The sequence below is a fragment of the Drosophila virilis genome, chromosome 4 (genome assembly GCF_030788295.1).
Source record: "Drosophila virilis strain 15010-1051.87 chromosome 4, Dvir_AGI_RSII-ME, whole genome shotgun sequence".
In the NCBI taxonomy this organism is placed as follows: domain Eukaryota; kingdom Metazoa; phylum Arthropoda; class Insecta; order Diptera; family Drosophilidae; genus Drosophila; species Drosophila virilis.
The window spans coordinates 17012830-17025920 of NC_091546.1; the positions used below are offsets into that span (position 1 = coordinate 17012830).

General features: G+C 41.5%; 1 protein-coding gene across 1 annotated transcript in view; it reads right to left on the minus strand.

Moving 5' to 3' along the window:
• Positions 1 to 254: 254 nt before the first annotated feature.
• Positions 255 to 13091, minus strand: part of kek2 (kekkon 2) — a 50908-nt gene continuing 38071 nt past the window's right edge. The window contains exon 4 of the mRNA XM_002051593.4: positions 255 to 7034. Coding sequence (XP_002051629.1) covers positions 3431 to 6232 — 2802 coding nt within the window. The 5' untranslated portion in view covers positions 6233 to 7034 and the 3' untranslated portion in view covers positions 255 to 3430. The remainder of the gene's footprint in view (positions 7035 to 13091) is intronic.

Below are 13091 nucleotides of genomic sequence, written 5' to 3' on the forward strand. Positions count from 1 at the left end.
CTTGATGAGATCCACAAATCACTATTGCAGCTTTTCTTGTCCGCACTTTTCCACGGTTCATTTCACTTTTTGCTCGCCTACTTGACTTTTCGTTTGCATTTTCACCGTCATGCGCCATTAGAATTTTTTCAACATTTTTTAGCTGCATTTAAACCGCAGGAAACCGAATAAATAAGGCTGCAGCTTCGATTTAACAATGAAACTTAGCAGATATTAGCATATTTAGCGCTCTGTAATTAATAATGCATTATTTCATTTTTATTAAATTCTTCAGTTTAATGCGTTTTTATTTGGTTTCATTTGTTCTTAATGCTTTTTACAATTTGCTTCTTTTAAATTTATTATTAATTTAACTTAGAAAATTAATTTTTAGCTTAATTTGTGTATGCGTTTGTGTTTAAGTGTGTTTCTTTGTGTGTTGTTTTATGTGTTCTCTCTCAATAATTAATTCTCATTGTTGTTGAAATATTTTGTTGCCATTTATGGCGTTTCATATTTATTTATTTATAAACGTTTTCCATTACCTAACACTAGCTTAATGTGTTATTTTTATTTATACACCTAAAATAATCATACTTATAATTATCCACCTATTTTTTTAAAAGTTTTTATTTTCGCACTTGCCTGCAAATTCATTCTTAAATATTTGTTTTTCTGTGTATATTAGTTACAGTTTTCTATGCTATTTTTAATTTTTTTTTGCAGTATGTTCTTGTTATCCGGATTTTCAGTTTAATTTTCGGTGCATTTTGCCAACTAACTCACTTGGTGAAATTAAAACTAAATCATTTGCGTATATAGCAACAGTAAGTGTGCGTGTGTGTGTGAGTATGTGTGTGAGCTTCTGTGTGAGTGTGTGTTTGTGTGTGTCTGTGAACAAGGTTTACATCTAATGATTTACTATATTTATTTCATGTACAATATTTAATAGTGTGCTTAAATGATTGCTTCTGTATTTCAACAGTTTTCTGCAGTTTTTTTTTTTTAATTTTTCTATTGCTATTCGTTTTAGTTCTTACAACATATGAAATTTGCTTTCCTTTTGCTCAACTTTTCACCTTCATCGTTATTAGTTTCAATCTTGAAATATTATATTTACACAGAATATTTAGAAAATTGCATGAAGACTTGTATTGTAATGAAAACTCAATTTGTAATTTACCCCAAAAACATTTTGAAACGTATTTGGATAATGAAAAACATTTAAACCTGTTAATATACTTATTTTCGGACAGAACGTTATTGTTTTGATTCTGCAAATGTTGTCAATAAAAATGTTTTAAATTATTTTAAATTAAATTTGAACAAATGCAGCTAAAATATTATTAAGAACGCGTTTCAAAACTATATAATATTTAAATCAGTTAAAATAATTCTATGTACGTTTTATTTTTAGAATATATGAAAATTTTTTAAAAGTTGTTCGTCACTTTCCGCTTGAATCATTCCCTTTGCCATTTTTAACACTTGCTGTAACTACATGAACTTACATTGTTTAAACATTATGTTATTTGTTAAAATTAAGCAGTTTGTTCTTAAATTTGTATTTTATTTTACGGCTACTTATTTACGATATCTACTGCTCTGTTACCCGGAAATACCTGTGCTCTGTGTGGCAAGCGCCTTTTCGAATTGATATAAGACTTGTCCGAGAATTTGTTTGTTTTGTGAGAGTTGCCTTAAAGCTAGTCAAAAAAAAAACCTGAGGAAAATGTGTGTCAATGTCTTTACTTAGGACAAAAACAAATACAATAAATAATTTAAATACAGCTTGGTGCTGCTGTGGCCCAAATTAAAATTTCATAAACTAGAGCACAATACAAAAGGAAACCCTTAATGCCACTCGCGATTTGGCCGGAACACTTGGCACTTCAGCTACACGGCATCCGCCTTCTGGCTAGGATTCAACAGCACCGTGTAGGCCACTTGAGCTCATTCCCAGTTCGGTCCAGGTTTGAAATCCTTTGTGTCACCAAGCAGGTGTCGTCATGGCAACAACACACGAGACACTTGAGTCTGGAGTGCGCAGACGAGTTGCCACTGCATTGGGGCTGCGAGTGGAGCGGGCTGGGGCGGTTGTAACATGTGACATGTGGGCACAGGCAAGTCAATTGTCAGCCAACAACGCCGCCAAAAGCAACTCAATCGGCAAGCAAACAAACCCACAACAAACTCATACAAACACAGGCACACACAACACAACACAACAATAGTAGGTATAGGCCTAGCATTTCTTTTGCTTTGCTGGTTTCTTTTAAAAAGGAACATTTTGCGCGGCCCTTTTTTATGGCTTGAGAGCCCGGGCAAGACGCTGAAAAGTTTATATTAAATGAAAAACTTTTTCAATTACATCAACGGAAATAAAATGCTGCCAGCTTGCCACTCGAGGCACGCATAGCCATAGCTGGACGGCCGGGCGGCACGGTACAGAAGCAGGAGTCTGTCCTAACAACAACAACAACAACAACAAGCACAACAATAACAACTGCCAAAGCTGAAGTCAGAGCCGGGGCTAGAGCCGGGGCTGGAGCCGGAGCCTTTTGTTTAGCGTCGCGTCTTTGTTTTTCGGCTTTATTAGGTTAGGTCGCCTCTGCCCTTTTGTTATACCCTTGCAGCGGGGACAAGCAACTTGCGCAAAAAGTTTGCCAACAAAAATATTAACCATGGGGTCACAAGGTATATATACAATACCATTAACTTTTCCTTTCAAGTTCTTTCTATAGGGCATTGAACTTTCTAAACAAATGAGTTACTAATTGAACCTTGATCAGTTTCTATACAAAATAAATTATTTTGACTATCGAAATATTTTTTAAAATATATTTTAAAGTAAAAGAGAAAAAAATTGGACTTTAAATAATTTATCGGGCTAACTTTTCAGGCAAACAGCAGCAAATGTCTACCATCTCGGTGTACCCTATTCCAAGGGCTCATTCTCATTCCAGGTTTATTAAACTTTTTGTCAATTCGGAATACTCTATTATATGAGGTTCATTCTGTAAGAGCATATTAAATTCGGTTCACTTAGCTACTTGTCAATTCGGAATACTCAATTTTAAAGGAATATTCGGCAAGCGCATATTTAATGCGATTCACCAAACTTTTTGTCAATTCGGAATACTCTATTATTGATGTTTATTCTGCAAGGGCATATTTAATTCGGTTCGCTTAACTTCTTTTTGTTTTCTTCTGCTGTTGTAGTTAGTTTCAGGTTGGGTTGAGTTCTCGTCTTTTGTTTTAACTCGGCGACTGTTGTTTCATCAGTTTGTTTGTCGTGAGCTAACTGCATGAAAATATACGGATACGGATACGAGCACAAACTAAATTTATTTAAGCATGCGCATGTGTGAGTGTGTCATCAGCGCGCGGCTATTTACAGTGCCACTGAATCGTCTAAGGCAGCATCCTGGCCGGCAGCAGCGCCACGTTGTCAAATGTCGCTAGTTTCCTGCGCATCACCCACGTAGCCCTCATCCGGACTGTCCGCCAGCGGTCCATTCAGCTGCTTTAGCTTAGATGCATCCGCTGACTCCGTGCTGTTGCCGTTGCTGTTGCTGCGGCCAGCACAGTCCGTCTCGGCCATGGCCGCATTCGAGCCACTGGGCGATGTTTCGCTCTCGTCCAGCTCCGGTATGGTGGCGCTGCCGTTGACCGCATTGCTCTCCAACGTGGGTGCAGGCGTCGCAGCTGCTCCTGCTGCTGTCAGCGCTGGCGTGGGGGATGGGCTATGGCCGTAGCGCAACGGCTGTGCATGATAGCCAGGCAGGCAGCTCGGCCACTGCTGGAAGGCTGGCAACGGCAGATCGCTGCTCTTGTAGCCCTCGGGTGGCGAGGGAAATTGCTGCTGCAGCTGCAACTGTTGCTGTTGTTGCTGCTGCTGCTGCTGATGCTGCTGGGGATAGCCCTCGGCAGTAAAGCGTACGTTCGGTAACTGATACTTTTCGTAGGCAACGGGAGGCGCGCGCTGTACAAATTCCGCCTCCAGGCTATAGCGCAGGCTGGCATTTTGTGCAGCTGCCGCAGCCGCAAATTGTTGCTGCTGCTGCTGCTGTTGCTTATGGGCGCGATTATGTGGAAGCGTGCGGTAAAAGTTCTGCTGCGGTTGTTGCTGTTGTTGGTTGTGCGGCGCGGCTGCCACCTGTTGGACCAGGTGCGCGCTGCTGTAGTCGTAGGCGTAGCCATCCTGGCCCAAAAAGCAAACCGGATTCAAATGTACATCCACCTGGTGTGGCGATGTGGCTGCTGCTGCTGCAGCTGCTGCTGCGGACGCAGAGTTCAGCACCGATTTCAGCTGCATGCCACGCGGCAGGGTCGTCATGGCGGCAGCGAAGCGTGAACCCATGCCCAGCATAGTATGCGCATGGGGCGTGGCCGTGGCCAGCTGATAGCAGCCCTCATACTGCCCACAGTCGCTGGCTGTCTCATAGTCTGCAGCGCCATCCAGCGAGACGGCCGTCTTCAGCTTGTGCTTGACACTCTCCGCATCGTTGACCAGATCTGGGTTCTTCTCCGGGTAGTTGCGCAGCGACGCAGGTGGCGAGCAGTAGGCGGCAGCCAGGCCGTTGCTCAGCAACAGCGGGGGCGAGCCGGCAGCAGCTGCCGCAGCGTTCATTATGTTCACGTTGAGCTGCAGCTGCTGTTGCTGCTGCTGCTGGTGCTGCTGGTGCTGTTGGTGCTGTTGATGCTGCTGGGCATGGGTATGTGAATGAGTATTTGGCGTGGCATAGAGCAGTAGATTTTGTTTCATTTGACCGCCAAGAATGAGGCCGCCAGCGCTGCCAACGCCGACATTGGCAGAACCGCCGGCAGTGCCATTGCTGGCCTTGGTGGGTGTCAGATTGTCGCTGAGCAGCAGCCCGGCGCCGCCGTTTAGGCTATCGCCATCATTGAGTATCGAGGCGCACTTCATCATGCCGGTATCCTGGCTGCTGGCATTGGTCGAGTCGGTGGCGCCAGCAATGCTGGTCACCTGGTCGCATTTTTTACGCTTGGCAGGCTCCGTGCCACGCTTGCACTTGACCACAATGGTGCAGAGCAGCACGGCAAAGATGATGCCGCCACCAGCACTGCTGGCCACAATGTAGTTCATGTAGTCGCGCGGAAAGGAGACCTCATTCACCACCGGCGGCTCCTTGATGATCACGCGTAGCGTATAATTGCTGAACGTGGTACCGGCTATGTTTTGGCCCACGCAAGAGAAGGTGCCATTATCCTCGGCACCCACATTGTAGATGAAGATCTCGCTGCGTTTCTCCTCAGCGCCACTGCCGCCGCTTTCGTCTATATAGTAGTACATGTGCAGATTGTCCAGCAGACTGTCGTTGCTCATCACCTGGCCATTGAATAGCCAGAGCACCTTCGGCTCGGGTATGGCGCGCACCAGACATGTTATGGACATGTTGCGGCCCTCGCTGACCTCCGTGTAGCTCGATTGCGGACTGACCTCGGGCAGGCACGCGAGCTGTGTCCGCTGCAATCCCTTGATTATCTGACCCTTCAAACGCGCCGGCTCCATGCACTTGGGCTCCTCGGCCAACGGCGTATTATGACTAACCAGCCAGCCGTATACGTCCAGCAGGCGGCAGTCGCAGTTCCAGCGATTGCTATGCAGACTGATGCCGTGCAACGATTTGGGTAGTATATGAGCGCCCTGGATGAAGGCAATGCGATTGCCATCCAGGCGCAGCCACTCCAGATTGTCCATGCCCACAAAGGCCTCGTTCTCGATGCGCTCCACCTGACAGTTGGATAGCTCCAGGGTGGTCAGAAAAGACAAATGCCTAAAGGCTGAAGTCTTTAGCTCGCGAATAGGATTGCCGCTGAGCGAGAGGCGCATCAGCGAGCTGTAATCTTGGAACGTTTCGCTGGGCACATGCTGCAACGCATTCTCGCTCAGATCCAGCTCCACCAGATTGGTCAGTCCGCGGAATGCCTTCTCGTGTATGCGTATCAGCTGATTGCGCGACAAATAGATCTTTTGTAGATTGAGTAGGTCCATACGCAGGAAACGCTCGCTCTGCAATACCTGAAGTCCGTTGCCGCTAAAATTGAGCACCTGTGTGCCCGGATCCATGCCCTCAGGCAGGCTTGACAGCTGCTGTCCGCCGCACTCAACCGTCTGCTTGCCGCCCTTCCATTTGCATACACAAACATCCGGCGGGCAGGCCAGGATGCACTGCACCAGCAGCAGCTGCAGCAGCAACGGGAGCTGTAATTGCAATCGGCGTGGCATTGTGTTACACAGTTTGTCTATTGGCTTTGTCTAAGCTTTATGAGTTTTTTGTTATTTTTTTTTTGTCTTGGCTTTCCTATTTTTAGAAGGTTGTGCGACACTTGGTCACGTTTGCATGTCAAATTAGTAAATGAAGGTGACGTTTTTAGAGTTCCTCTTCCGCGTCACGCAAATATCATTAGCGACATCTAAGCGCAGTCGTTGTTATATAAAGTTGATCTCAGCTTCTCGGCTACTCGGCTTGTCTGGCAACGAATCACGTTGCCTACTCGAGTGTCAGGCAATAAAAGCGCTTCCCGCTAGCCGGCTGCTGGGCCGCCATTATTATCAGAGTGCGAGTGCTCATCATTGTGTCCACGTCGCTGCTGTCATTGCTGATGTGGCGCTCCTTTTTGCCGCAACTGTTCTCAGTGCCACACCCACTGTCGCTGCTGTGTCTGCGTCTTTTGTATTAATTTCATAAAAATGCCAGTCGCTTGATTTTTGCTTGGCAGGGCCTGTGAGTTGGCAAGGCTTTTGTTATTGTCGCCTCTTGGGTCCTGCGGCTTTGCTTTACTTTACTCTACTTTAGTCTACTTAGGCGCTCGTCCTTTTCTTCTTAGCCCTTCAACGGTTTTGCCGTTGACTGAAAAGGTTTTTGTCCTTAATGAAATTATAACGCAATTCATTTGTTGTTGTTGCTGCCGTTGTCTCTGCGGCTGCTGTCGTCGATCCCTTGCCGCATGCTTCGCATTGTGTATGCGACACGTGTACAGATTTTTGTTGCTGTCGCTTTTACTGCTGCTGCTTTGCTCGTTAGGCGCTGCAAGTAAATTGAAGTAAACAAAATAAACGGTTAGCTACAACCATCTTACTCAAGTTTAAATATTTGCTTTTAAAATATGTCAAGTCCATATTAAATTCATTATTGCTAACTAAAATTTCCACTCTTAACAAGTAAACATATTGAAGAAAGCTCTAGTCGTCGTATTTCGACTCTTTAAACTGTAGACAGAGTAACAGGCTAGTAATCCCCTACAGGGAGCACATTATGTAGAAAAAAACCCTATTTATTATTTATATAATACTGTTCCGTATCTTAAGAGATTTAAGTAATTTCTCATTTGATATATGTTAAAAGATTTACATCTATTTTAATAATAAATATAATTTGTAAATTTACCACTAGGTAAAAAACTAAAAAAAAAATTGTGTTATTTTTAAATGTTGTTTGCAAAATTAAATATTATTATACTCTTTATATTTTCAATATTATTGTCAGTTAAGAAGTCAAATATTTATTAACAGAATAGAATAATAGCTTTTCAGCTGCTTGTAATGCTCGTAAACAAATAAAAAGTACAATTTTAATTTTTAATATCTCCTTTCATCAATATACTTCTCTTTTTTTGCGTTTTCCTGTACATCCGGCTGCAAGTAAATAGCTTCGTTATTTTTGTTTGAATTTCAATGCAATCCTCAATAAAATTCTGTCTATAGCATCCTTTATTTTTGCCGATATTCAGATAATTACAATTTTTATTTTTTTATCGTGGCATGACATGTGCGAATGAACGTATGTATATAGGAATGTACGCACTTGTATTTATGTACTTTATTTCAGGTGATTTATTTTTAATAACTTTTCCAGGCAGTTGGCAAATATTTCATCGCCCGCACTTGATTATTAATGTACTTTCATTTGGCCCACTCGGAGTTCGTATGTTTATGCATAATGAATCCGGCGGATTGATTTCAACTTGAAAGTGAAATGAAAAACATGGACAGGATAAACTCATTCATATCCTATCGCCAATATGCAAATACGAGCAAATGAAAATGAAATCGCACAGCTGTAAAAACCAATTCCATGCAATTTGTTGCCTTTAATTGCATTTCGTGTTTTGTTAATGCTGAAGGGAAAGAAATACACATCCCCATAGGCGCGTGCATGCGTGTCTGTGGGGTTTATTATTTCTCGTTGTGCTGATTACCTGCTCATTATGAACCTTATACCATTTGATATATGTATAGCGAGGGCACAGCTGTAGGCTGGCCATTAAATTACCTTTGCCCCTGGCAGCAGCAGCAGCAGCAGCAACAAGCTGACATTTATATTTGTCCAAATTAATCAGAGGACATTAAAATGCCAAAAGACAAAGGAAATGACAGGCAAGCAACGTAAACCAGAATGTAAATAAGCAAGAGCACAGACAATCGAACGAAGATGACAGCTATAAATCATGCAACATATTGCACTAAAGCCACTTTAGGTAAATAACATATAAATTACACTAGAAATTGAGCCAAGTGCAAGTGGCCAAAAGCTAGGCAGCCAAGCAGCCAGTCGCCGGCCAAGTAAATCGGTCGAAAAACAAGCTATTCGAAAGAGACGCAGCAATTGTGTAATTCGAACCAGCGGATACACGAGCACAGGCAAAGAATTTCAGCAAGCCAGCCACGCGCTTCATTAGCCACCCACAACGGGCGCAACGGACTAACAGTCAAGCTATATTGACTGACTGACTGACTGACTGACTGACTGATTAACTGGATGGTTGGTATGGTAAACGTGTGCCGGCTGGCGCCAATGCAAATGCGTAATGGATACTTGGCTATGCCATCATTTTGTTGGCCAACAAATTGACTTGATTTGCTTTTGCCATGGCAGCGGCACCGACTTTCACCTGAACTCAGTTTTTTCAACATTATTAATAACTAGGCATTAATCTTGGCCATGTCGTTGCCAATGCCGCAGCTGGCTTGGCCTTTTAGTCAAATGTTTAGCGCTTAGCTTGTAATTGTAGCTGTGATTCTCTTCGCTGCTAAACAGGTAAACGTGGTCAGGTTTATTTATGGCAGCAAAGCTGCTGAAAAATTCATGAACTGTGTATTTAATGAGAGATTATTTTATATCAAGGTTTCTCGTATCTAATGTTAATTACCAAAAACCACTTCGAAACAATTGTAATCAGCAAATCGTTTATAAAATCACGAAAAAGAGTTTAAAATCAAATAACTTGTTATGCAAACAAGGCCAAATAATTTGTTTTAATGCTAATTAATAATTGAAAAGATTTAAATAGATATTGATTTTATTATTATATTTTTTTTTTTTTTTTTTATTTTGGTAATGCGCTGTGCTCAATAAAATTCGTTTATTATTTATTCTAAATTTGCATCTCTCGCAAAGGAGATTTAGTTTGCTTTAGAATACGATTAAACATATTTGCGTTGAAAACAATTTATTTGAAAATAAATGTATAAATTAAAAGATGTATCAAAATATTAGAAAACATGTTTATATTGGCCGTCCATAGTTGATATTAAATTAATTTTCACAAACGCATATAAACGGGCGCCCTTTAACTATGCATAAATTTGGGAAAAGAAAAGAAAAATCAATTCCCAAATAGACAAAAAATATTTTGTTGTGCTTTGTGCTTATATAGATGCTGTTGCGCAACACTCTGAGGACGTTTGTGAATTGCTGAAAGAAATTCTAATTTAATTTATGCTCGTACAAATACAAGACATTTCGCATTTGGCTGCCTTGGCATCAGTTTTGTACACATTTTTGACATTTTCATTTGTCAGTTATGAAGCAGCAGCAGACAACACAGGACTCAGGGCATTGGACACGGAAGTGTGCGTGGCTGGATGTGTGCGTGCGTCCTTGTGTGCTCGTGTGTTATATCCTTATCACAAAATGATTTGACAGTCGAGAGCAACCGCTAGTTGAACTGTGTTCGTGCGTCTGTGAATCTTAAAAATGTCATGAATTTTATGTTATTTAATAGAACCGAATGAGACGGATGCTGAGTAAAACCAGCGGCAAATCGTTGAGATTTGTGCCTTGTAGATCGCCAGCAAGTGGAAATATTCCGGCTGCCTCTCTAATAACATTTATTTCATTTTATTTTATTTTGTTTTATTGATCCCATGACCCATGTCTGTGCTGTGCATTGGCACGTCTTTTGAACTGCTGTCATTGAAAATAATTTCAATTTCATTTGAGCTCTGGAAATCAATAGACGTTCGCAGCCAATAGGCATTTCATAGAAGACATAAGCAATTGTTTATTTTATATTTTCTTTTGTGCTGCATTCCCTTTTCCATTTTTTATTGGGCGTTAATAGTCGTCGCCTTTTGTTATACGCTGTGTTTACTTAATGCAAAAAAAATGTGTGTGTGTTGTGTGTGTGTATTAAATATGCGAAAAGAGTCGATTGGGCTTTGGGCTGCAGAACGAACACCGACACGTGCCGCGCTTTTGTCGGTACTGGTTGTGCCTGTACTTAATTTATTTTTTATTTACAAACTGCAAGCGACTTCAAGCTAAGTACTTTATTCGGTGGCGTTCTAATTTCGGTGGAGCAGCGGTTAAGTAATGCCGAGTGCTTGTGGCTTTTATAGATTTCCGTCTAAAGTGCCTGCTAATACGCTTAAACTTAATTAAAAACTTATCAACAGCTGCGGCAAACAATTTGGTTGCCGTATCCAGCCGTTGCCCTTGGCAACCTAACCAACAGGAAGTCGTCTTTACAGCGACAACTTGCAAAGACCCTGGCCAAGAAGTGGGGCGCCTTTTCGGCTCCAAAGACGCAGGGAAAACTACGTACAACTATTTTTATTACCGCCTGAAGAGAAGTCAACCTATATAAAGTTCGTCTTTGGATCGTAATTGTATTTGAAATGCATAATAAATTGATTAAGCAATAAATGCAATAAATGCAGTTGATTAAATACATATACATATGTTGCTTTATTTTAGTTGAATAATTAATTCAGATTTGATCAGGTTTAAAAAAAGGATGTGTTACTGCGTGTAGCCGTATCTAAGCTTTGCAAAAAAATCGTTTTGACGAATAGCTGCCTGGATGTGTGTGGACCAAGTAATTAATAATATATTTATGTTTGCTTTTATTATTATTTATTACACTGCGCGACGAAAACAGTTCTAGATCGCCGTGTTGAAAGCACTGCAGCAGTGGCAACTTCCAAGTGGCGTTGCAAACATGTCATAACATGTGAAAATTAAAATGTACATGACAACTTAAGCGGCGTTCTGGCGCAGGCATTCGCAAGCTACCACCGCACCCCACTCGCACGGCACAGCCAAGAGCACTTAATTTGGCATGTTGCCTACTGTGCTGGCCCTGGCCAAGGTAGCGTGACAGCAATACAGCAACAAAAACAACAACAACGACAACTGTTAGAGCAACACAAACAGGCACAGGTGCAGCCACAGTGGCGGCAGGACAACTGGCAGGACAACCACAGCGACGAGTGCCATTCTGTAGCGTGCATAAATTTTATACTACCTTAAAAAAAGGCACAGCGATGGCCATAAAACTTCTACTCGCCAAGCCTGCCACGAACTGGCTGTGCAGCGAACTAACAGCGGCAACAAAAAAATAAAAAAACAACATTGCAAAAGGGCGCGGCAAATAAAATTACGCATGCAATGGCAAAATAATAAAATATGCATAAAAAATAAGCTGCAGCAAAATCTGGCCCAAAAGCAAAAAAAAAAAAAATAGTAATATGCCAGAAAAATAATATTAAATAAAAGAGAATTCCAGTAGACAGCGTGATGCCCTGTATTAAATGAAGGTTGAAGGTGAGATATTTTATGTTTATGTTAACAATTTTGTCATAGCAAAAAATTTATAGAGTGTAGCTTTTTCCAAGAGAAAATGGCTAAAAAAAAGTGCCTAATAAAGTGAGTAAGGCTTAAAGAGAAATTTGAACGTGAAAATATGAACTGACTAGAGCGAAGGTATAAATTTGCAAACTCTAAATTTAATTTAATTTAAACTACATATAGCCAAATCAAAATTAAACAAGTGTAGTAATTTTTACACAAGCACATCTTTTATTCAATCATATGCAAAGCTCGCATGTGCTTTTAAAACATAATTCTGAGCAGCTTATGCTTATTATTATACGAACTACTGTACTGTAGGGTATTCACACAAAACGTTGATGGTAGAACGCAAATAAAATGGCACGTCTTGCGTTCGTTTTATGTTAATTTCTGCCCACTGCACACAAATATGAATTTGAATGCGTTGAGCAACAAGCATTTCGAGCAAAGTGCAAACATGGTGCGCGGCTTTCACTTAAAAAGATGTTTACAACGCGCGGCAGCAGCTGTTGCGGGCTTTAAGAGACCCGCCCGCATCTGCTAAAAAGAAATCAGCTAATTTTCATTTTATGCTGTGCCAAAAATGAAAAAAGAAAACCTAACAAATGCCGAACAGAAATACATATTCGAGTGCGGCAGACGCGCACACACACAGAAACGGGCACAGCCTCTAAAATTTTAATAGCTCACACATTATAAACGCAAATAAACGGCAAACGCCGTTGTCGAGGCAGCTGCCATTTTGTTTGAGACTCTCTCAAAGGCACTTTGGACTTGCTTTTAGCAAGCATTTGATGTGTGCCTTAATGTGTGTGTAGGTGTATGTGTGTGCTATATGTATATATATATATTTTTTTTTATTTGCATAGCAGCTTAAGTTGTTAGAGCATGTTCCACTTAAAGGAAAAAGTTCGCCGCCAAGTTTCACAGCGTCCGGCCTTGTAGTTGGGGTGAGTTGTCCTTTATATGCTGCTGTTGTTGCTGCTGCTGCTGTTTTTTTGCTGCCTCTTGCAACTTAAAGGCACTAAAGTTGCACAAAATTAAGCATACTTTTAGGCATTCTCAGCCTTATTATGATTGTCATTACGGCAAGCACCATGGGCTTAAGTATATGTTGCTCTAATGTTCTAATCCATTTGTCCTGCACCTGCTGCTCAAACTTCATTTTTGTTGCCCAAGGCGTGTGCACGGTCTAAAACTTTTTTCATAGAGCAAACAAAAATTATCAAA